Genomic DNA, 24,979 nt, shown 5'->3' with positions numbered 1-24,979 from the left:
AGTACTAAGGTGGGCCATGCATCCTTTTACTAAGTTCTATGTTCTAAAGTTTTTTTTGTTTGTTTGTTTTGTTTTGTTTTTTACTAAAAAAGAAAGTACAAGTTTGAAGAACCTATCTGAAGCACCAGTAGTATTCTACTGGATACAAAGGGAATTTTACAAGCCTTTGTTCTTTCAAAGACTGTAGTCCCAGACTAGGGGCTACATGCATATACAGTAGAATACAGAAGCTCCAGGGGAACGTGTTAAAGCATTTTGACTCTAATACATGTAGAAGTGAAAATACTTTTGCTGCTTGACAACTCACCTTGACTTACGTGAGGTCTGTCTGACCATACTTGCACAGACTATGTGCAGCTACATAACAACCCTGCAAAGAGCACTGTTTTTTCTGTTAGTGTTGAGACTTGGATCTACTGTTCCATCACCTCAGATGATGATTGTGTTATCTCTGAAATGTGCTCGTTTGCAGTAGGGTTCAACCTATGGATGAAGGCCAGCTACTTGAGGGTAAGGCCAAGCAAAACAGATGACACTAAGCAGAAGACACTGTGAATTTTCATTCCTATCATATTCTTACATTTGAAGATAGGTATACAGCTGAAATTGGCCTTAATAACTCACAGTTTTTCATGTTTATGCTTGCTTTCATTTCAACAGTTCTAGTGGGCTTTGGTCATATTCGTGCCTTGTCTTGCCTTTAACAAGGGCAAGTGCAGGGTCCTGCACCTAGGGAGGAATAACCCCATGCACCAGTACAGGCTGGGTGGTGACCTGCTGGAGTGCAGCTCTGCAGAGAGGGACCTGGGAGTCCTGGTGGACAGCACACTGACCAGGAGGCAGCACTGTGCCCTTGTGGCCAAGAAGGCCAACGGTATCCTGGGGTGCATTTGGAAGAGTATTGCCAGCAGGTCGAGGGAGGTGATCCTGCCCCTCTACTCAGCCCTGGTGAGGGCACACCTGGAATATTGTGTCCAGTTGTGGGCTCCCCCATACAAGAGCGACATAGAACTACTGGAGCAAGTTCAGAGGAGAGCTCTGAACTTGCTGATCTTATCTAATCTGATCTATTCTGATGATTAGAGGACTGGAGCACCTGTTGTACGAGGACAGGCTGAAAGAACTGGGCTTGTTTAGCCTGGAAAAGAGAAGACTGAGGGGAGACCTCATTAACGTATATAAATATCTGAGGAGAGGGTGTCAAGAAGATGGAGCTAGGCTTTTTTCAGTTGTGCCCAGTGATGGGACAAGAGGCAACGGGCACAAACTGAAGAACAGGAGGTTCTGGCTCAATATGCTCAGCTTTTCAAATAATTTGTGGTTGACGTAGTTGTGTCAGCATACCTTTGATAGATTACTGCAAATGCCTCAGACCTCTTTTATGTATAATTTCACACAAGCTGAATCTGTTTGAAGTTTAATATCTTTCCTAAAATATTTAAATATTTACGTAAAGCTGTGGGTTGGGAACCATTGCTCAAAATTGTCATTTTGTTGAAAAGAACATTCCACAATAAGGTGAAGTTTGTTTCTTAGAAATATTGTACTTCCCCACTGGATTGACTGAGATTGGGTGGAATTCCTGCAGGTCGTAAGAATTTCAAAAGCTTCGCCATCTCCCCTTCTAAATGCAAAAAGTAATTGTCTGTTTTCCCTCTTCTTGCATATATATACCAATTAATAATTCTAAGGTAGTATGCGGTTAGAACACATGCTTCTGTATCTGTGGATAGGAAGAGAGAACAAAGAGATGATTAAGACAGTAAATACAATACAGGAAGGTAGTCCTGCAGCTGTAGAGGCAAATGAGATCGATAAAGAATCTGTCATGTTTCCCAGGCAGCAGTTAATAGAATAGAATAGTTCATTTGGAAGGGACCTTCAGAGATCATCTAGTCCAACTTCCTGACCACTTCAAGACTAACCAACAATGAAAACATATTATTGCATTGTCCAAATGCTTCTTGAACACTGACAGGCATGGGGCATCAACCACTTCACCAGGAAGCCTGTTCCAGTGTTGGACCACCCTCATGGTAAAGAAGCTTTTCCTAATGTCTGGACCTCCTCTGGCACAGCTTTGTGCTATTCCCTCACGTCCTGTCATCGGTCACCAGGGAGCAAAGACCGACACCTCCCTCTCCATTCCCCTGCTCAGGAATTTGTAGCACAACGAGGTGATCTCTCAGCCTTCTTTTCTCCAGATTAGACAACCAGGGATCTTCGGCCTCTCCTCATAGGGCATGCCCTCCAGCCCTTTTATCAGCCTTGTTGCCCTCCTCTGGATACTTTTAAGGACCTTAACATCCTATTTCTACTGTGGAGACCTGAACTGTACACAATATTCAAGCTGAGGCTGCACCAAAGCTAAACATAGTGGGAGAATCACCAGAAGTGACTGGCTATGCTGTGTTTAATGCACCCCAAAGTGCGGTTTGGCCTCTTGGCTGCCAGGGCACACTGATGATTCATGTCGAGTCTGTTGTTGACCGGCACCCCAGATCCTTTCCTGCTCTCCAGCCACTTGTCACTCTGTTGTTATCAGAAAAATGTGGATGTCAAAATGAAAAACTGAGTTTACCTGTAGGGTAACACAAGGGATTTAGGGCATAGTTCTTCGACATTAGCTTATCTCTGGGGTCTCAGTTTCTCTTTAATGTGACTAGATCAGGAGCTGCATTTGTTCTGTGCTTGAGTTCTGACTGCTTACATCTGCATGACTCTAGGTGTGCAAAGACTCTGATCTTCTATTCTGTGCTGCTTTTTTGAAGGACCATAACTCAACCCCAGAATGTTAGCTTTAAGTGAGTTAGAAATCTATGTACATGCAAGGCATATTAAGGCAGGTTTTGGAAACAGATGAGGTAACTGTAAGTATTTGCCTAGTAGACTTCAAAATTTGCAGGAACCTGTCTTGATAAATTATGATTATCAGGTAGTGTTGCAGCCTAGCATTCAGAAAATCTACCTGTTTTTTATAGTGGAGTCCTCAAGGTAATGGCTATAACTGCAAACTCTAACTTGACAGTTTACACGGGAAGATACTGATAGTACAAGGGGTAATGCTTTTAAACTAAAAGAGGGGAGATTTAGATTAGATGTTAAGTAGACATTCTTTACCCAGAGGGCAGTGAGGCACTGTAACAAGCTGCCCAGAGATGTTTTGGATGCTCCATTCCTGGAAGTGTTCAAGGTCAGGTTCGATGGGGCCATGGGTAACCTGATCTAGTGGGTGGCATCCCTGCCCATGGCAGGGGGGTTGGAACTAAATGATCTTTAAGCTCCCTTCCAAACCAAGCCATTCTATGATTCTGTGATTCATTTGGGTTGAAGATTGAGTCCAGAAGATTGAATGAAAAAGTTGCATACGTATAGTGCAAGGGTGTAGCCAAAATTATGTGAAGAAAACCCAGGAAACTGTACTGGGCTATTTGTATATTACTTCCCATAGGAGAAGAAGTGGGTACCTGGAATTTTTACGCTCCTATGAAATGCTTTCATATTTTGCTTGGTCATTGCATCATTTCCACATATCCACACATCCTATCACCAAGAACAGGACACGTGGGGATGGCATGAAGCTGTGCTAGGACTTCAAACTAGATATAAGACAAAATTTCTTTATTGTGAGGGTGGTCCAACACTGAAACATGCTTCCTAGAGAGGTGTTAAATGCCCCAAGCCTGTCAGTGTTTGAGGCATTTGGATAATGCCCTCATTAATATGCTTTTGGTTAGCCTTGAAGAGGTCAGGCAGTTGGACTAGGTGACCTTTGTAGATCCCTTCCAACTGACCTATCCTATCCTATCCTATCCTATCCTATCCTATCCTATCCTATCCTATCCTATCCTATCCTATCCTATCCTATCCTATCCTATCCTATCCTATCCTATCCTATCCTATCCTATCCTTTTTAAACCACTGAGATTTTTTTTTTCTTTGTTTGCCTTGTTTATTTGTGATAGGAATAACTTCTAACATTCTAACTGTACACACAGTTTGGGTACTATAGGGATGGTTTCTTGTAGTGGTCTAGGTTAATTAGTTGTCCTAACTTTACAATTCCTCCAGCACCTTCCCATACCTCTGTTTTTAATGGCTTCTCTATGTATTACAGCATGCTGTTGTGTATGCTCTACTGAATTATCTTCTAGTTTGCTCTTTCTAGTTCATCTGCTTGCAGTACAGCTTCAATGCAAAGATAAATTTAAGAATTATCTGGGTTGGCTGCAGTGGTATTTTATAGTGTATGATTCTTTACTACGCAATTTCCAAAATGCACTCAGCTTGTGACTATTACATTTTGGAGGCAACTGTGTGTAGGAATTCTAATGCCCTGAAAAAGTTTGAAGAACCCTTGTTCATAAAATGTAGCAGGATTTCTACCAGCAATAGTGGTGAGTGCCCATTTCTTGCTGAATGTGCTGTTACATAGTTCAAGAGCATAGTCACCTCCTGTGCTCTTTTCCAGTGCTCACCCTTCTCTCTGTGACTGTGACCTATTGTAGCAACAAGACTGTTGGCCCACAGAATGGTCTGTGATAGCAGAAGGCAGGTTTTTGGGAATGGGGTCCTTTGACTGAAATGTATCACAAAAGATTTGGAACCAGCAGGCTTGGCTGTGTTCAGGATTAAATGAATGTCTTTTTCATATTCTTTTTACTTGGTTGAGACTATGGACTTTCATGATGTTTCTTCCTAATACCAGAAAGGAGAGGTACTTGTATTTTTTCCTCCTGTTATCACTATCTGAGAGCCACTCAGTACTAAGTGGTATGGATCACATTGGTATATATTGTTGATGTGATTACATACTACAAGGTAATTTTTTTCTTAAATCAGAAGTACAGTGTATTATGTTAATGGTGATTATACTTTTGAATTTAAAAATACCACTTTGCACTTCCTATTTCTATGCTGCTTCATTGCTAAAGCAATTGTCATAGCACCATATAATGCTGTATCTATAGGACACATGTATAAAATATATTCCAGAGTGGCAGAGGAGCTGAGTTGAGGATTCCAGTCAGGAAGTGGTTTTATGTTAGTGTGATGCTTTGGGGTTTCACATTCTTGTTGTGATACTGTGTGCTTTTGGTTTGAGGCAGGAATTTGAAAGCTCCTTTTTCTTTATCTCAAACAAGGTTTGAAATGACATCCTGCTTATGCTTTGCTTAACTCAGTGTTTCTGGAATTACTGGGGAATTGTACATTAACAGGGCTGAGGCATCGGTTGGTTAATTTGTAACTTTTGCTGTTAGTAAGGTAGATTTGCCTCCTTTTCTCCTTCCTCCTGTGCCCTGCAGAATTGGCCAGTGGCCTGACTTTCTAGCTACAGTGGTGGTTCAAGGGGCAAGGTATTTTTGGTGGTTGTCTGAGCCTGATAGCAATGTAGGGGAGATACAAGGGATGCCTGTATTGTTCAGAAATTGTTAGTCAGTATTCTGTAGTTCTGAGATGAAAAAGAGGTTTGTGAGTTTGTCTGCTGTGATTAAAAAGTATATTTCACGTAATGCTGTGGGGTTTGTGCAAGATTCTCAATGATGAGCAGAGTGCGGCAGACTGTTACACTGGAATATCTTTGCCTGTTGCTCATGTTCCATGCTTTTGCAAGTAAGATTGTAAGTCTAGGCTAGAAACAAGTTTTATTCTGCTAATGAAATAACATATTTTCCCCCAAAATAGCTTCTACTAACTGAGTATGTTATGGATAGGCAAAGGTCGATAGGGAACACATATCCTCGCTTACTTTAGCAGATAGTGTTCCAGATGTATTTCTAAAATCGTCTACATAGTGATATCCACTTCAGTTGATTTTTAGCAGCCAGTATAGTGTTTTTCTTGACAGGAGATTACACCTGGCTTAGAGCAAAAAGCTTCGACCCATGCAGATTTCACAGTTGTATCACAAAACTGTTTTGGATTTTATTGCCCAGTTTCAATTGATGCCATTTCTATCATCTTGAAAATCTAATGCTGTGTCTATGTGAGCCTTTTTCAGCACACTTATAGCTGCAATCCATAGAATGTGGCATGCAGTTCATACCCCCTACTCAGTTTATAATAAAGTTCTTCAAGATCGAAGATGAAAACCTCTTCACTTCAGTTGTATTCCCTTGCAATCAATATTGTTGAAATCCTTGACCTGGCTTTCCAGAGGAGTAAATCAAGGCACTGGACCTTTTCATCAAAAATCACGTACCTTAGAGTCACAACATATACAGATTGATTGCTAGTGAGTGTTGATTACATGTTATCAGTATGCTATGTGAGAGACTGACTGCCTTTTTCAGAGGACCAAAGATAACTGATGAAAGAATTAACTACAAAAGATTTGATCTCATGCAGTTTGCATAATGCCATTCTTCTGGCAGATTAATGACCACTAACTCCATGATGTGGAGAGTTCTGACATGGAATATTGGGTCTGATGGGCTGGATTAAACAGAAGATACGCCTCAAGTTCAGTAATTTTTAGTTCATAGAGAAACCAAGGGGGAAAAACCTCAAAAGCTGACAGAAGGAATGGTAGAATCATAGAATATCCAAGTTAGAAAGGACCCACAAGGATTTTTGAGTCCAACTCCTGGGTCCCCAAAGGACCACACAAAAAATTGTACCGTATGTCCAAGAGTGTTGTCCAAATGCTTCTTGAACTCTGGCAGGCTCAGTGCTGTGACCGCTTCCTGGGGAGCCTGTTCCAGTGCCCAACCACCCTCTTGGTGATATCCTCCTGATATCCAGCCTGAACCGCCCCTGTCACAGCTTCAAGCCATTCCCTTTGGTCCTATCACTGGTCACCAGGGAGAAGAGATCAGCACCTTCCCCTCAGTCTCCTCTTCTCCAGGCAGAACAATCCAAGTGACTTCCACTGCTCCTCATATGTCTTCCCCTCTAGACCTTCACCATCTTTGTTGCCCTCCTTTGGACACTCTCTAACAGCTTTATATCTTTCTTATACTGTGGTGCCCAGAACTGCACATAGTACTCAAGGTGAGGCCTCACCAGCACAGAGAAGAGCAGGATAGTCACTTCCCTTGACTGTCTAGCAATGCCGTCCTTGATGTACCCCGGGATATGGTTGGCCCTCCTGGCTGCCAAGGCACACTGCTGGCTCATGTTTCAGCTTGCTATCGATCAAAACCCCCAGATCGCTTTCTGCAGCATCTCTTCCCCCAGTCTGGACATATAACCAGGCTTGCCCCTTCCCAGGTGCAGAGTCCAACACTTCTTCTTGTTAAACTTCATACTGTTTGTGATTGCCCAGCTCTCTAATTTGTCCAGATCTCCCTACAAGGCCTCACCTCCCTTGATGGAGTCAACAACTCCACTCAATTTGTTATCATCTGTGGAGTGCAAGTTTGGTCAGGCTGGCTCTGTTATCAACTAAATAAGAACATATAAATGAATTTTCTTGACTGTTCTATTCACTGATCTCTGCACAGAGTTAGAGCAAACCAGTTGCCATATTTTCTGCTGCTCCCCCCCCCCCCCCCAAAAAAAAAAGGCATGAGACGTATTTTAAAACAGAAAGAAAAAGGCAGCAGTTGTTACAGCTGTGCTGTTTCCTTGAGTTCTGACTGAAAGCAGTGGTTTGCTTTCGGATCCGTAGGATTGTCTTCTGCATGCTGTTGTATCTTTACTCTTCTGCTGCCAGTCTTGCTTATTTTGGAGGACCAGCTAATAGTACATGGTGGCACCTGATGGAATAGAGTTAGATAGTTTGTTAAAAGCAGATCACTGGCATCTGTACTGTAGTTACCACCTAAATCATTGGCCAATCCCTCCCTCCCAATCTTCAACATTTTCATAACCCAGAGAATAAATCAACTCCCTCATGTACCATGTACCATAGGTATAATTAATATTTTTTATTTACAGTACACTAACATCCAGGAAAATAATTCTTAGAGTTGGATGAATGATCTGTAGAGGCTAATCCAGGAAGACAGATACGTAATTCTAAATGTAAGAGTATTTGTGAGGACATAGTGCTAGACAGGCTAGACATATCTGGTTTTACACAGGCAGCAGATACTTCTAAAGCATCTGCTCCTCCCTTCAGCTTGTCAGTTTTATCTAGAATGCAAATTAAAAAAAAAATATGTATTTTTACTTCCAGATAGTAATCTGGCTCTACTAATAACCATTTCAACTAAGGGTTTTGAGTTACTGTCTTAATAAATGTGTAATTCATTAATATGTTGATGTAAATGGCAGAGCTAACGGTGATTAATGAACTTTGATTTCCCCACCTATGGTTCCAAGCCTCAGTCCTTCTCTCTCATCTGTAATTTATTTACTCTCTGCAACCTATTATATTAGAATGTCATGTCCTCACATGTAAATGCAGCTGTATATTGAGAGGGAATTCTGACTCTGACAAAGAAGTAAAGGTAATGAATGAAGGCTAATGTTGTTGGTATGATTTTTCTCTTAAATGGGGATCTTCTTATGGTGGTTTTACCAATGCTGCCTAATAACGAATACATTTATTGGAATGGGGCCATACTAGAAAGCAGAGCAGGAGATGCTTGTTTCTGAGATGTGTTTGTTTCTGCAAGCATGCAGGGTCCTTGCAGATGTGTTTGATTGAACCTGCAGGCAGCTCAGCACCGCACAGCCACTCACTCACTCTCTCCAGGCGGGATGGGGGAGAGAATTGGAAAGGTAAAAATGTGAGAACTTGTGGATTGAGATAAAGAGAGTTTGCTAGGCAAAGCAAAAGCTTTGCATTCAAGCAAAGCAAAACAAAGAATTCATTCACTGCTTCCCAGTGGCAGGCAGGTGTTCAGCCACTTCCAGGAAAGCAGGGCTCATCATGTATAATAGTTCCTTGGGGAAGAAAGACGTCATCACTCCAAATGTTGTCGTTCCACACCCCCCCACCCCACCCCTTCTTTACTCTAGCTGTTACTGCTGAGCATGACACCACATGGATGGGACATCCCTTTGGACAGTTGTGGTCAACTGTCCCAACTGTGTCGCCCCCAGCTCCTTGTGGCCTCCTTGCTGGCTGTGCAGCAGGAGCTGAACAGTCCTTGGCTCTGTTGAGCACTGCTCTGCAACAACTAAATTATCATTTTGTTATCAGTACTATTTCCATCAAAAATCCGAAACACAGCATAATGCAAGCCACGATGAAGAAAATTAACCCTATCCCAGCCAAAACCTTGACAATATGTCAGCAAGTAGCAGACCTCCTTATTGTCTCGATTGTTGCTGTCCTCCTGCCTGATTGGAATGAATGAGAGGAAGCAGTGCACCTGTTTCATAATTATCTGTCCCCTCGGGTCAAAAGTATGTCTCATCAAGCAAGTCCTTGCTTCCTTACTGTATTTGTGTGGCCCACGGGAAAGGAATGCAAAGCTCTATAAATCTTTTTGTTATTCTCTGAGGTAATAATAAGAATTCCCTTGAGCCTGGATATATGAAGAGATACTTTCCTCCCACTTCTGTCGTATGTGTCACCTCTCATCCTCTCTGGATTGCAGGGTCTAGTAAATTCTTTCATGTTTTCATCTGAGACAGTACTTAATGTGCATGTTATTGGTAATGATTATCAACAGCGAGTTCATAACGAGCAGGCCTAAAAATACTCCTAAAATATATTCAAAAGTAACTTTTTGTCAGCCTTCTCAATGAGCTATGACAATCTCTGTGCAAATTAAAATACTGCAGAAACATTGATGAAGGCAATAAAATGTATTTACAATAAAAAAAGCCCTTACAAATGTGTAATAGACACATCATATCTTTCTGTTTTCATTTTTCTCTGAGTATAAAGTAGCCTTCAGCAAAGGGTTTCTGCTAAAGTGGGAAGCTGGTGATATTTAAGGGGTTGAGGAAAGGTAAATCAAAAGGTGGGTATTGTATCTCTGATGATTTTAGTTGTTTTAGAGGCACCTATGTCCAACATTCAGTTACAAAAGTCAAATGTCTACCATGTGTTTGAATAAATTATAACAGAGCTGATCTCTTTTTATTAGAACCCCTAGATCTTTGTCATCCTTGCCATTTGACTTTTATTTTCAGCCTATTCACATTACCTATTACATTTAGTTTTGTAGTATCACTAATGCACAAAACACAGTAGGTTTGTTTTCTGTTTTGGCTTTCTTAGGGGAAGACACAACTAACTTGTTTGATTGTTCCATGCCTGGTTTATGATTAACTTAAATATTCTTGGAGCAGTTTTAACCTGTTGTGTACTATGTTAGAGACAAAGAAAAATAATCCCATAGAAACTGCTGCAAAGATTTGAACATATTTATTTAAAATGGAACTAATATTCATAAAACTCATTTAGTTTTAATTTTGTTATTGAGACAAATAGGGATATATGTATAGTTCTGTGCTAATATGATTTTTGCATGTATTTTCAGGGGGAAATAAATCACAGCAACCAAAAAAATCACAGCAACCAACAATCAACCAACACAGAAAAACATTAGTTCAAATGGAGTTTGTATATAAGTAAAATCCATACACAAGAAAAAGTTAGAATGGAAGATCCTGCAGGGTGGAGCACCTCTCCTATGAAACAAAGCTGAGAGAGCTGGGGTTGTTCAGCCTGGAGAAGAGAAGGCCCCAGGGAGACCTTACAGTGGCCGTCCACTACCTAAAGGGGCCTACAAGAATGCTGGAGAGTGACTCTTCATCCAGGGGTGTAGTGATAGGACATGGGGTAATGGTTTTAAACTTAGACAGACAGAATTGATTTATATTAGATATTAGAATGAAATTCTTTACTATGAGGGTGGTGAGGCAGAACAGGTTGCCCAGTGGGTGCCCCCCTCCATGGAACCAAACCATTCTGTGATTCTGTGTTGGAGTACACCTTACAGTATTTGCTGCTGTCATGGTTGACATATATTGCTGCAACATTTTCAGTGCAGTTATCGACTGAAATTCTCTCTACTTGCTTTGCTACTTTTTTTTTTTTATATTGCTAGGATAAATTTTAAATATACGTGTTATTCCTCATCAAGTGTTTTGCTTTGCCTGTATTACCGCTCCACGATGTTATCATGTGGTACATGGGCCTCATCCTGTTCCTTTGCCCTTTCAGCAATTCTGAAGATTTATTCCTCCCCTCTTAATTGTGCTTCCGCATGGCCAGTCTTTTACCTGCATCCACTGAAAATGCTGGTTGTTGCTCTGTCTTCTCTTTGGTTTGTTGACTTCTGGCTATATTGTAGCTGTGTTTATTGGAGCACTCTGAAACAAGTCTATGAAGGGAATGTGCTAAAGATATCACTGCACAGAAGACCTGAAAACCAGAACTGGAGGTTTTTTTCTTCCTTCTTTAGGTGTACAGACCTGTGAGGGCCTTCCCAGTGGACTTTAATCACTATTGAGGGGGCATAAAGGAGGGACAAATGTGTGAAAAAAAACTTGACTTTCTCACAACTATCTGTGCATTCATACAATGAGCAGTTTGAGATTCAGGTTGTGATTGCTTATTCAGTTTGCTCATTTGGGGAACACAGAGTCAGGGAGCTCATTAGGGCTCATATAGGGGAAGAGGGCCACCCTGTGAGCAGCACGAACCTTTTTCACTCCTAGGGATTACCACCTGTGATCATGACAAGATGCATACAGGAGGACTCCTTGTTTTTGTAACAACATTTGGAACATGTGTTACAACATTTTGTAACACATTTGGAACTTCATTCCTAATAATGAAAGAAGAAACTGATGAGAATTTTTGTGTTTGTTTGTTTGTTTGTTTGTTTCAGATGTGTACTTAGAGTTTTTTTCAGGTCTCTCTTGCTGACTAGCTGTGTGCTGCCAGAAATGGTTTTTAAAGTTAAGCACTTCCCAACCACAGCACTTAGATGTAGTGACATAAGTTGCAAGTGCAAAGCATCACTATTTTATATCATTACATATAACACAAGGGGGAAATGCCAGTAACAGTTAGTTGCTGCCTGTAAAAAACCTGTCTCCCTTCTAGAAAAATCAGTGTGGTTTCAGACAAGGAGTGAAGGTTGTGCTTGTCAAATAAAGACACCAAATGTCTTGTCTCTATCATATAGAGAGCTACTTATATCTAACTTATATTTAGTGATTCGTTATTTCTGTACTTGAGGACAAAAGAATTCAGGAATTGCCAGTACAGGGCTTGCTTGTCATCTTCAGTCCTGCTTCTAGGAAAAAGGTGTGCTTAGTACTCTCAAATGAGTAGTTTTGCAAAACTAAGCCTTATGTTTCTGCATGTCGGGCAGTTAGTTAGCTGTTGATGTACAAAGAAAATACATAAATTCCCTGCAGCTCCAGTCAGGATGTGGCAGCACTTTACAGAAAGAGTAAAAGTTAAGATGGTGATGCTTCTATATATATAGTGGCCTTGTAGAGCAAACAGGTCAGAGTCCATTGTTCTATAGTGGAGCCTTTTGGAACTCTGAATGCAAAGAAAGATAGGAAGGTTCCTGTCATTATGAACCAGAGAGTGACCATTTGAAGTACTAAAAGTGCAGTTATCTTATCTTTTTATTTTTTTTTGAATTGCTTTTTACGAAAGAGGAATAATACTGTGATGCAGTGACAAGTCATTTATTTTACACCATTGAAGAGAACTAATGTCAGAAAATGATATGCCTGGCATTCTTTACTGCTTTCTGTCAATTGCACGGGAATTGAATTGAGGAAATACCTGTTGGTTTGACCATCGGTACTATAAAAGCAAAGCATGTACCAATACAACTTCTGTTTGTCACCCTCTACCTACTTGTCTTTCTTTTTTAATCTAGGTTTTGGCCGCTTTGCTTAGAAAAATGTGTTTAGGGGCATTCTTTAAACCTAACACAAAAAAGTCGCATGGTTGTTACAGACCGGGATCATTTTACGTGGGATTTGTATCGGTTGCGTTATTTTGAACTGTCCTGACTGTTGGGGAGCGGATGGGGTATTTCGAAAGATGCGTTGGCTGTAATTGCCCACGGTCAGGGACAGAGGAAGGAGGGCAGCCAGGCGCGGAGCCGCGAGGTTTCAGGCAGGCAGCGGGGCCGCAGGTGCCTGTCTCCAGCTGAAGGGAAGGAGACGAACACCAGATGAAAAAAGCGTCTGCGCTCAGCCCCCGGCCTGCTCACGCACGTTTGCTTCTCGACAAAGTGCTGTGGTTTTAAAAACGAGTTTTAGGAGGCGAGAAGGAGGAAGGGGGTGGCGAGAAGCGGCGGGCTGTGGTGCGTTTGCGGCTGCTCTCTGATCTCCTGCCAGCGCAACCTGGAAGGTCAGGCCGGGCTGCCGCCAAGCGGCGGAGCGGAGCGCGGGCAGCGCCGGAGCGGCCGCTGCGGAGCGGCAGCGCACCCGCCTTCCCTTCGCGGGAAGCTCGGGGCTCGCCCTGCCACCGGCCTCCCCTGCGGAGTCCCGTCGTGCGAACGAGCCTCGTTAGCAGCCCGGACTCACAGAGGGCCAGGCTCTCTGGTGACTCGGGCGAGAGGCTCAGGGCTTTTCCCAGGTGCGCGCCCAGCCGCTTTCCCTGGGGCCAGCACCGAAGCCCGCGGCCCCGCCGGCTGCCGAGCGGCCCCGGGCACGCGTCACTTCCCGGGGTGGGGCGGAAGGGCGCCGCTGGCCCCGCGCGCCCGTCAGTGCAGCGCCCAGGCGGCGGCGGGGAGGGTGCGGAGCGGGCGAGGTAGCGGAGCTGGCCGGGCGGGGCCGTCGAAAGGCGGGGCGCGTCGTCCTTGCTCGGGGCTCGTCCGCAACTGCTGCTTGCGGCTTGCCGGCGTTGAAGGAGCTTAGCGAGTTCGGAGAAGAAAGGGGAAGCGGCAGAGGGCTGAACTCGCCCCAGCTGCGTGAGTGGGGGTCCCGTGCCCGCGCTGCCCCGAGCCCCGCCTGCTGCCCTGCCCGGCGGGGGCGGCGGGGCTGCGGCACGGGCTGCGGCGGCTTCCCGCGGCAGGGCAGCGCTGGCCTCGCCCCAGGTGTTAGTGTTGGAGTTAGGAGTCGAGGAGGAGGTTGAATCCGCCTTCATCCAGCAAGCTGAGCGCGTTAAAGTTTCTGCAGGGGGACCGGAGTCTGGGTACAAGTGCTCGCATCTAGAGCCGGTTCAGAAGTGTGGGTCACCACAGAGCTGTAGGGACAGAGCTGCAGCAATGAGTCCACTAAGCTCGTAAACATGCATAGTTCACAGATGGTTTTTCACTTGCTCTTTAGAACAATATTCACTGCTTCTAGAACATGAAGATATGCCTTTGTTCCCCATTATTTTCATTCGCCTGCCCTCGAAAGACCCTTCTTCCCTTACCCCTGAAAAGCCCCCTTAAATCTATTCAGTGCTAGTACTGTACGCATTCCAGAGGAGTGGAACTCAATAATTTTACAGCAGAAGGAACACGGTGGTAATGATGAATTATACTATTTGAGTATTTAAGTCTTCTCACGGTACTGGTACCAAAAATACCATAATATTCCTGTGACGTGGTTATTATTTGAGAGGGAGGAGAGGGAGCTGGGATTCTGCAGTCTGGAGGAGGCTCAGGGACGACCTTATCGCACTCTACAGGTACCTTAAAGGAGGCTGTAGCGAGGTGGGGGTTGGTCTGTTCTCCCACGTGCCTGGTGACCAGACGAGGGGGAATGGGCTAAAGTTGCACCAGGGGAGGTTTAGGTTGGATATTAGGAAGAACTTCTTTACTGAAAGGGTTGCTAGGCATTGGAGTGGGCTGCCCAGGGAAGTGGTTCAGTCACCATCCCTGGAGGTCTTTAAAAGGCGTTTAGATTTAGAGCTTAGTGATACGGTTTAGTGGAGGACTTGTTAGTGTTAGGTCAGAGGTTGGACTCGGTGATCTTGGAGGTCTCTTCCAACCTAGATGATTCTGTGGTTCTGTGAAATACAGGTGGAACAGTAAGGGAGGTCTTCCTGACAAGTACAACACTATTTTTGAAGGGTCTTATAGAAAGTGTTTCAAGCTGTGTTACTTGGGTTTCTTTCCAGTGGTCTCACGCTACTTAATATTAAGTTTGATAAACTGGAAAAGAATGTTACCATTCTGTCCAGCACAATTTTTGAACTCAGTTGGTACTTTACATTTCAAACACCTGATTTTGCAGTACAGGGTAAGAAATACAGATTTTGTCTTGTTGGTGGAAACTTAATGAATTGCTGTACTGTAAACTGTTTATTCAGTATGTTCACAAAATGAGTGTTTTTTTGTTTGTTTGTTTGTTTTATGAACCAACCTACAAATTCTCTTAAAATATATATTCAGAGATCAAAGTGCTTTGCTTGTTGGCTGACCATTCTGAAAGAACAATCTAAATATCCTGAACAGCATTTGCTGCATGTCTGTAAAATATGCCTCCTAGGGAAACTTGGATGCCTTTTCACCTCAGGGCCATGTCTCTTCAGTGGAGGTTCCTTTCAACTTTTCCTCCCCAACAGCTATTAGTGATTAGCCAGGTGTGCTGACTTCAAAGAGGACAAATACCTGGTGGGCTGAGAAAGAGACCCTGTTTGGGACTTGTTTTCCCTTGTGTACTGTCTGATTGGCTTTGTTATGTGGAGCAAAGAAAATGACCCAAAGATGTTCAAATTAACAGCCCTGACCTGGTCAACAGTCTTCTTAGTAAAACACTGACTAATATTTCATAATCTACCACTTTCTTATGTTTAAGTTCAGGTTTTGCTGGTCTCTGCAGTGTCATCTTGTTTAGTCTGTGATGGTGGCAGCTGTCCCTACTCAGAGAAATAGTTACTTGCAGTCTGCATCCAATGACGGTAGTAACGGTTTTGAAGTCACCAAGATAGTTCGCTCTATTGAGCCATTGAGCAATACTCAGTGGAATGTAGAGAGGCACCGTGGCAGAAACTGGTAAAAATGCCTTAGCCTAGGTGGTTTAAATACTGTTTTATCTATCATAGAGAATTTGAATATGTTCTAATATCTCTTCTGTGCTAACTCCAGCTTTGGACTGTATTAGATTAAAAGCCTCGTATTTAAACAACTAATCTTATAAGAAAGTTCTGATTTGCATAAGAAATGTTTTATGCAACAGTTCTGACCTCTAGTGGTCAGAAAAAGCATTATTCTCTGATGAGGACAAAAAATCAGGCACTTTGTACGCAGATTGTGGTACCTAGAGCTTGTCATGACTGTGAGAGAGAATGACCTAGGACATTTAAAAGGTGTAAAGAACCTAGTCCACCTTTATATTCTACACCAGTGAGCTTGTATATCTACCCCAAATCACAGGGTAGGTTGTTTTGATGGTGATTCCAAGTAATATGGAAAAAAAAATTAAAAGTTCTTATATTTAAAGTCTTTAGAGGGTATAAATCATATTTGAATTCATGTTAAATTTTGTTGAAGGACCTTGAGTGGGAAGGGGCAGAGAGATTGCAGAAGTTACAGTGATGTTTAACTACAATTCCATGTTGGTTCAGTAACTCTTATGTTTGAAATTACTCTGTTATTTGTTTTAACTACACAGAAACACACAGTGTTAAGTTCATTACCTGGAGTGAGTAGAGAGAGTAGTTTATGAGGTAAGAAGTGGTCTTTGGGACGAGTCTGAGGATGCTGTCTTTCTTTTCGCAGGCAAAAAGAGCAGTGCAACGAGGAGCCACAGCGGTCATCTTTGATGTTTCTGAAAACCCAGATGCCATTGATCAGGTATGAACAAGGGAGGCTAGGTATGAACAAGGGAGCCTAGTTTTACTATAACCTCTGCTGGGTTCTTTTGGAAGTGCTGTGGCAGGACTTGAGACCATACAGGTCTCAGAGCACACTTAGATCATGACATGCAGATTCTGACCCTGGCTAACATGGTGCTGTAGATTTCCTACTCATTCTCTGGCAGACAAGAAGCAATGGGCGTGCTGAGAATGGTAGAAAGAGGAGAGTTTTGGGGACTTATTTTTCTTCTAGCCTTTGTTAGAGTCCAGAGTCCAGGACTGGTACTAAGGTTTTGAGAAAGGATAGAGGCATATTTTTTTTTGGCCCTCCAGTCAAGGATTTCTTTGCCTAGCTCTGCGTACAGAACACAGCTTGTGATAAGTAGTATTGTTGAGCATCCATTATTTTTGAGATTGCAAAATGGCTTTCAAACCTTGTTCAAACAAATTCTTACAAAACTTACACATTTTTTCTTGTTCACAGTTGATGTATTCTGGCCTAAGTATAATGTGGACAATTGGAGCTTTTCTTTTTTTTGGGGGGTGGGGGTTCTATATAACTTCCATTTTAGATGGGTAAACTAATAGTTCTGTGAGAAACTTTGACAAGATTCTAGCAGCCAATTCTGAATTGAGTACAGAGAAGAAGCTTAACAGGCATGAAAATAGTCTGTATTTGTTTCAGTTTTGTTTTGTTGTCATAGAGATACAGCAGAAACAAGTGAGCAGAGTGTTTTCAAGTGCATTGAATTTCTTTGGGAAAAGAGAGACCATCTATGTTTACATTTAAAAAGCTGGCTTTAATTATGAAATGAGCATCTTTTGGACAAAGGAATGCGGATTCTGCAATAGATGCTTTAAGAACTTTGGTCTGCCTGTACATCAAGGCTACAGACTTAATTTTGCAAACATTCTCAGATACCATTTTCTCCACTTTATACGCAGAAAAATTATCTGCACAAGGATTTTTTTTTCATTTTTTTCTCTGTATTACAGCTTCTAATTACTTTCTGTCATCCATCTCAGAAGTAGCGAAGCTCCCTTACTGCCTCTTGTTGACTTCCATCTACCAACAACAGCTCTCCTTCCTTGACTCTTGCTAATTAACTGGGTGCAGCTGTGCATAGTATTTGGGAAACCAGTCTAGTGGATGATCGAATATTTTAGTTGTACAAATAAAATGAAAGAGATTTTGTGGGTTTAATTCCCATAGATTTGAGTATCTTTTGCTATAGACTAAGAACAAAGCTTTAATTTTAGAATTTGTTCTGTGAAGTCAGATTTGTTTCTTGGTTTTAATTTTGCATAATGTGAAGGGGAGTAACAGCATCCAGATCATCATGTTTAGCAGAAGTCTGTCAGTGTGCAAAAGCTACTGGGGAAGGAGCTGACTCGTTCCTAGACAAGAAAGCTTCAGGGGGAATATGTGTCTGGGAATGTAGCAACAGTGATTGAATTTGGCCTTAGGCTAGCAAGCCTTACAGACGTGTAGGATCCCTGGGTTGGATTGAGTAATTCAGCTAGTTTTGAGTTCTTCAGAATATGTCGGTCTTAAAAATAGCTTGATCAATGTTTTCAGAAACCCAGTTAAACGATCCGAAGATTGTGTTTTAAAGGCTTGGTGAAATCTGTCACCATCATCTGGACAGATTAAACGATACTTTGTAAGTAGGATGATAGACCAGTTTATTGGTAATTTCTACATGATTTAGCCAAAAACAGCAGGTAGATATCAACACAGTGTAGATATGATATCTCTGCCATATGCTACTCTTTTTGTGGAGGGCATCCCTGCCTATGGCAGGGGGGTTGGAGTTAAATGATCACTGAAGTCCTTTCCAAGCCAAGCCTTTCTATGATCTGTGATCTTGTTCAGTTTGCTTACATTCCTGTCATCTCATTCCTTTCCCTATACCATTTACGTCTGCTTGTCAGTGCTTATCTTGTATCAAACAATGTCTATAGTAAGATTTTTCTTGTGGGTCACAATAAGTTACTTGACTTTATAATGTGGTGCCATTTTGTAACAGATCAATTCTGTTGTCTTTTTATTCTCTTACCTGGTATATAGTTTAGGAGATTGTTATGGATTTAGTGCCCACAGAAGTTGTGCATGCTTGAAGGTTTTCAAGAACTGTCTGGATAAAGCATAATAATGGTTATGGATAAAACACCCTACTTTGACCAGGAGGTTGGACTCCTGCGGTCTCTTCCTACCCATGTTATTTTACACTTCTATGATTTAGCCTTTCACAATAGCTCAGCTGAACCTAGAAGGCAATTTCAGAGTGAATTAGTGTATCTACTCTTACACCTCCAGTAACTGATAGAATCCAAATAACTATTTGAATAAGTTTGCTGAGTTATGCAGCAGAAATTACGGACTTCAACAAATTGGTAAGGTACAAAGAACACAGAAGACAGGAATTCATACTCTTGACCTTAGATTGTACAGGAAGCCAAAAAAATTGTATGTGAATAAAAAAATTGCAAAGTTGAAATAATCAAAAGTTCAGAAAACGGTAATATACTAAGGTAATTTTTTATTGGAATGTGAAGATTTTTACTCTTCTTCCTTATGGGTTTTAACATGTGACAGTATTAATATATGCACTGGCACCTAGTACAGTTTAGTTAAAGCTGCTGTTCAGAAATAACATTTGCTTATCCTCACATCTTAGTTTTATTCAGTAAAAACCAGCTTAATTCAAAAGTTTGATACTAAAAGTTTAATTCACACTTAAGTGAACACTTTAGTTTGTGCTAGAAGAGAGCAATGGGTGTTTGAATCCATTCCACATTCATATTCTTTTACTCTTCCATCCATTTACCAGTATCATAGAATGGCCTGGGTTGAAAAGGACCTTAAAGATCATCTAGTTTCAATCCCCCTGCTCTGGGCAGGGTTGCCAACCACTAGAGTAGGCTGCCCAGAGCTGCATCCAGCCTGGCCTTGAATGCGTCCAGGGATGGGGCATCTACAACCTCTCTGGGCAACCTGTTCCAGTGCCTCACCACCCTCTGAGTAAAAAACTTTCTCTTAATTTCTAACCTAAATCTCCCCTGTCTTATTTTAAAACCATTCCCCCTTGTCCTGTCACTATCAACACATATAAACAGGCATTCCCCCTCCTGTTTATACGCTCCCGTCAAGTACTGGAAGGCCGCAGTGAGGTCTCCCCAGAGCCTTCTCTTCTCCAAGCTAAACAAGCCCAGTTCCTTCAACCTTTCTACATAGGAGAGGTGCTCCAGCCCTCTGATCATCTTAGTAGCCCTCCTCTGGACTCGTTCCAAGAGCTCCACATCCTTCTTGTGCTGGGGGCCCCAGGCCTGCACGCAGTATTCCAGGTGGAGTCTCACAAGAGCACAGTAGTCCAGCTTCTCATCCATCCATCAGGACCCTCAAGTCCTTCTCCGCAGGGCTGCTCTCAAGTTCTTCTTCACCCAGTCTGTATAAATACCTGCGATTGCCCAAGTGCAACACCTTGCACTTGGTCTTGTTGAACCTTATTAGGTTTTCATGGGCCCACTTCTCCAGCCTGTCCAGGTCCCTCTGGATGGCATCCCTTCCTTCTGTTGTATCGACTGCACCGCTCAGCTTGGTGTCATCTGCAAACTTGCTGAGGGTGCACTCGATTCCATTGTCTATGTCATTGATAAAGATGTTGAAGAGCACTGGTCCCAAGACTGACCGCTGAGGGACACCACTTGTGATTGGCCTACACCCAGACATAGAACCGTTGACCACAACCCTTTGGCTGCGACCAGCTGACCAATTCTTTATCCACCTAACAGTCCATCCTTCAAATCCAGAAGAATGTGGTGAGGGACCACATCAAAGCCTTTGCTCAAGTCCAGGTAGATGATATCCATCGCCCTTCCTTTGTCCACCGATGCCATCACTCCATCATAGAAGGCCACCAGATTGGTTAAGCAAGATCTGCCTTTGGTGAAGCCATGCTGGCTGTCTCGGATCACCTCTTTATCTCATGCATGCCTTAACATGTCTTCCAGGAGAATCTGCTCCATGATCTTCCCAGGCACAGAGGTGAGGCATTTCAGAAGAAAGGTAGTTGTCTTGAAATGTGCCTTCTGAGTAGACTTTTTTGTTATCGTTGTTTTAGCTGAACCAGGGCTTAGAAGACCCTCTGAAGAGACCAGTGGTATATGTGAAGGGTGCTGATGCTGTCAAGCTAATGAACATAGTTAACAAGCAGAAAGTCGCACGAGCAAGGATTCAGCATCGCCCACCACGGGTGAGTCTTTAAGAAATTTTATCGAGGTATTACACTGCTGTGCACTGAGTGTGACATTGTTTTGATGCTCCCAATGAGCAATAATAGATGAGAAATTCTTTTGACCTAAATAAACTGAGTAACTGCACTGTGAACAAGTAGCTACACTGGATGTAAGTGTAGTTTCCACAGTGTGACACCTGATGTCTTTCATATAGATTTTTCTACATTTATAAACAGCTAAAAATTATATAATGGAGGCTTTCCTTTTTCTTAAATAAATTAGTTATTAAACACACCTGGTAGTTCAGATACATCAAGTAGGTATGTTAACTAATATTTTGTGTATGGTGTTTTAAACATGGGTTAATTATTTGATATCTGATATTTGTAATTTTAATATAAAATTGTTTTTCCAGATATTTTTTTGAACACTACTGCATGTAGTTAACAGAAGAACAAAGCTAGAGGTCAACGATGACCCAGTTACCATTTTGCTTTTTTTTTATTGTTATGGACTATTTCCATTAAGAAATGTGAGAAGTATGCCATCACTGAAGACTCATATATTGATTTTTACTTGCTCAGATATACAAGAAAAGCAATAACCCATAAAAATTTGTACTAGTGTGATTCAGTTTAAAAAAAAAAGTTTTTATTTTTTCGTAGAATCAGTTCAGAGACACTGTGAATCAGACATCTCATGGTTGGCATTCTGTGTGTTTCATTCAATTGCAGTGACATAGATACTCCAGGTTTTGTCTCATAGAATCCTAGTTAATGAACAGAGTGCATTGAATTTTGACGTTGTCACTGTGTACATGTACAAAATATTTTTGTTTTGATTTTTAAGCAACCCACCGAGTACTTTGATATGGGAATTTTCCTGGCCTTCTTTGTGGTTGTGTCTCTTGTTTGCCTCATTCTTCTTGTCAAGATCAAACTGAAACAGCGACGTAGTCAGGTAAGAGCAGTAATGGTATATTTATCAAATACTGAAATTTGCCTTCTTTTACTTTGTCGTAGAATTTACTTTCTGCCTTTGGGAATGCAGGACACTAACTTAGAATAGCCATCTTTGTGGAAAGGGTTTTATTCACAGATGTAGACCTTTGAAAAGATTTGGAAATGTCTTTAAATGATAGCTACATTGACCTGTGATGTCTCTTCAGTTAAATGCAGAAATTAAATGAGTACAGAAGCAGTCCATTTAGCCTTTGGGAAGGAAGAGAATTTCTGTTTTTTCAGAGGCTGATTTATCAGTAACACTAGTGTGCTTCAACAGAAGTCCAAGCTCAAATGATGTATTGTGAGGAGAATATCAGGAATGAATGAGAAGAAATCACAACTCTTTTCAATAGAATAATATCTTTTGATTCTTCATCGGAGAAGGTTGCAAGGTAAAAAGTTTGTTTAGGAGTAACTCTAGATGAGATATTTTGAATTTGTCCTGTTAAACATGAAAGGGAAAGCAAATGGAAGCTAATGGAAGTTTGTAGTTTTAAACAGTCCAGTACATGGATATACATGTAAAAGGAATGCAAAGCCCAACAGATGTTTAGAAATATTGCCTTGGACATGCTGAGCAGGAGTTCAAAGATGTTATGAGCCAACAGCATATAGTATGAGTCTCAGAAAGAGAGAGGATAAATTCTATAGTGAAAAGTAATCCATCCCCTTCCTAACTTTCTTACTGATCCGATCTTTCTTAATGATCTTTCTTCTTACTGATCTTTCTTAAGATCTTACTGATCTTACTGAATTGCTGGGGGAATAATGCAGTTCATTCAGTAGCATTTCATTTTAATCCCTGTCTGAAGTACTGTTTCTGGTAATATGGTTATAGCAGCATAATGTGGCATTACAGCCAATATTTACAGTTTTAAAAAGCACCAGACCACATCCTGTATGATGCCTCGTATAGTTGTTGCCTATCAATTGAACAGTTGCAGAGTATCCCAATTGTGAGCACTTTCACCCTGTTTCAGTCCAAAGCAGCTCATCATTCTCACTACTGCAGGTGGCATACATTCTTTTCATGAGGCTTCTGATCTAAATTCTAATTAGGATACTCTCTGGTTCATTTATTAAGTTGTACCTTAGTTTGGGCCTGATGTGATTTGGTAAGATACATTAAATTGATATGGCAGTGTTTCTCTGCTACTACACTACAGTTTCATACGCAGCAGCATTGCCTTTTTTTTTTTTCTTCTTCTTCTGTTCTAGAATTCCATGAACAGGCTTGCAGTGCAAGCACTGGAAAAAATGGAGACCAGGAAGTTTAAGTCCAAAAGTAAGGGGCACCGGGAAGATAGCTGTGGTGCACTGGATACACTCAGTAGCAGCTCCACCTCTGACTGTGCCATCTGCTTGGAGAAGTACATTGATGGGGAGGTAAAGGATAGATGGTTTCTTCAGTGTAAACTGAGAAAGTAGCTGATTTACTTTAGCACTGTGATATATGGCTGGTTGTTAGATGCATTGTATATTGAAGTTGTGCCATTTGCCAGATGAATTCCATTGAGTAGCCAGCTCAGCCTCAAATGCATTCCGCAGCTCCCAATGAAAATCTAAAGGACTTTTGAGCTGGTGGAAGGGGATGGGGAGCAGGATGTGGCCTTCACAATCCATGAGGGAATGGTTGGCGACCTGCTACAGCACTTGGATGTACGCAAGTCGATGGGGCCGGATGGGATCCACCTGAGGGTGCTGAGAGAACTGGCGGAAGAGCTGGCCAAGCCGCTTTCCATCATTTATCAGCAGTCCTGGCTATCAGGGGAGGTCCCAGGCGACTGGCGGCTAGCAAATGTGACGCCCACCTACAGGAAGGGCCAGAAGGTTGACCCGGGAAACTATAGGCCTGCTAGTTTGACCTCAGTGCCAAGGAAGCTTATGGAGCAGATTATCTTGAGTGTCATCACGCGGCACCTGCAGGGCAAGCAGGTGATCAGGCCCAGTCAGCATGGGTTTATGAAAGGCAGGTCCTGCTTGACGAACCTGATCTCCTTCTATGACAAAGTGACGCGCTTGGTGGATGAGGGAAAGGCTGTGGATGTGGTCTACCTTGACTTCAGTAAGGATTTTGACAGCGTTTCCCACAGCATTCTCCTTGAGAAACTGGCTGCTCTTGGCTTGGACTGGCATATGCTTCGTTGGGTTAGAAACTGGCTGGGTAGCCGGGCCCAAAGAGTTGTGGTGAATGGAGTCAAATCCAGTTGGAGGCCGGTCACTAGTGGCATCCCCCAGGGCTCAGTACTGGGGCCAGTTCTCTTTAATATCTTTATCGATGATCTGGATGAGGGGATCGAGTGCACCATCAATAAGTTTGCAGACAACACCAAGTTAGGTGCGTGTGTCGCTCTGCTCGAGGGCAGGAAGGCTCTGCAGGAGGATCTGGATAGGCTGGACCGATGGGCTGAGGCCAACTGTATGAAGTTCAACAAGGCCAAGTGCCAGGTCCTGCACTTGGGGCACGACAACCCCAAGCAGTGCTACAGGCTGGGAGATGGGTGGTTGGAAAGCTGCCTGGCAGAGAAGGACCTGGGAGTATTGGTTGATAGTCAGCTGAATATGAGCCAGCAGTGTGCTCAGGTGGCCAAGAAGGCCAACAGCATCCTGGCTTGCATAAGAAACTGTGGCCAGCAGGGCTAGGGAAGCGACTGTCCCCCTGTACTCGGCTCTGGTGAGGCTGCACCTCGAGTACTGCGTTAAGTTTTGGGCCCCTCGCTACAAGAAGGACATCAAGGTGCTCGAGCGAGTCCAGAGAAGGGCAACGAAGCTGGTGAGGGGTCTGGAGAACAAGTCTTACAAGGAGCGGCTGAGGGAGCTGGGTTTGTTCAGTCTGGAGAAGAGGAGGCTCAGGGACGACCTTATCGCACTCTACAGGTACCTTAAAGGAGGCTGTAGCGAGGTGGGGGTTGGTCTATTCTCCCACGTGCCTGGTGACCAGACGAGGGGGAATGGGCTAAAGTTGCACCAGGGGAGGTTTAGGTTGGATATTAGGAAGAACTTCTTTACTGAAAGGGTTGTTAGGCATTGGAGTGGGCTGCCCAGGGAAGTGGTTCAGTCACCATCCCTGGAGGTCTTTAAAAGGCGTTTAGATTTAGAGCTTAGTGATACGGTTTAGTGG

At 42.6% G+C, this 24,979-nt stretch overlaps 1 protein-coding gene across 8 annotated transcripts in view; it reads left to right on the top strand.

Moving 5' to 3' along the window:
* Positions 1-24,979, top strand: part of ZNRF3 (zinc and ring finger 3) — a 112,093-nt gene that overhangs the window by 80,457 nt on the left and 6,657 nt on the right. For 6 of the 8 annotated variants that reach the window (XM_013193644.3, XM_048073665.2, XM_066978785.1 and 3 more), the window contains 4 exons: positions 16,539-16,613; positions 20,740-20,871; positions 21,704-21,814; positions 23,077-23,244. In XM_013193644.3, the coding sequence (XP_013049098.1) occupies positions 16,539-16,613; positions 20,740-20,871; positions 21,704-21,814; positions 23,077-23,244 (486 nt within the window). Of the gene's footprint in view, positions 1-13,713; positions 15,058-16,538; positions 16,614-20,739; positions 20,872-21,703; positions 21,815-23,076; positions 23,245-24,979 lie in introns of those variants that run through there. The other 2 variants (XM_066978790.1, XM_066978787.1) reach the window with 2 other exon arrangements.

This window comes from Anser cygnoides, chromosome 17 (genome assembly GCF_040182565.1).
Source record: "Anser cygnoides isolate HZ-2024a breed goose chromosome 17, Taihu_goose_T2T_genome, whole genome shotgun sequence".
Classification (NCBI taxonomy): domain Eukaryota; kingdom Metazoa; phylum Chordata; class Aves; order Anseriformes; family Anatidae; genus Anser; species Anser cygnoides.
This window is presented reverse-complemented; position numbering and strand designations above follow the sequence as displayed.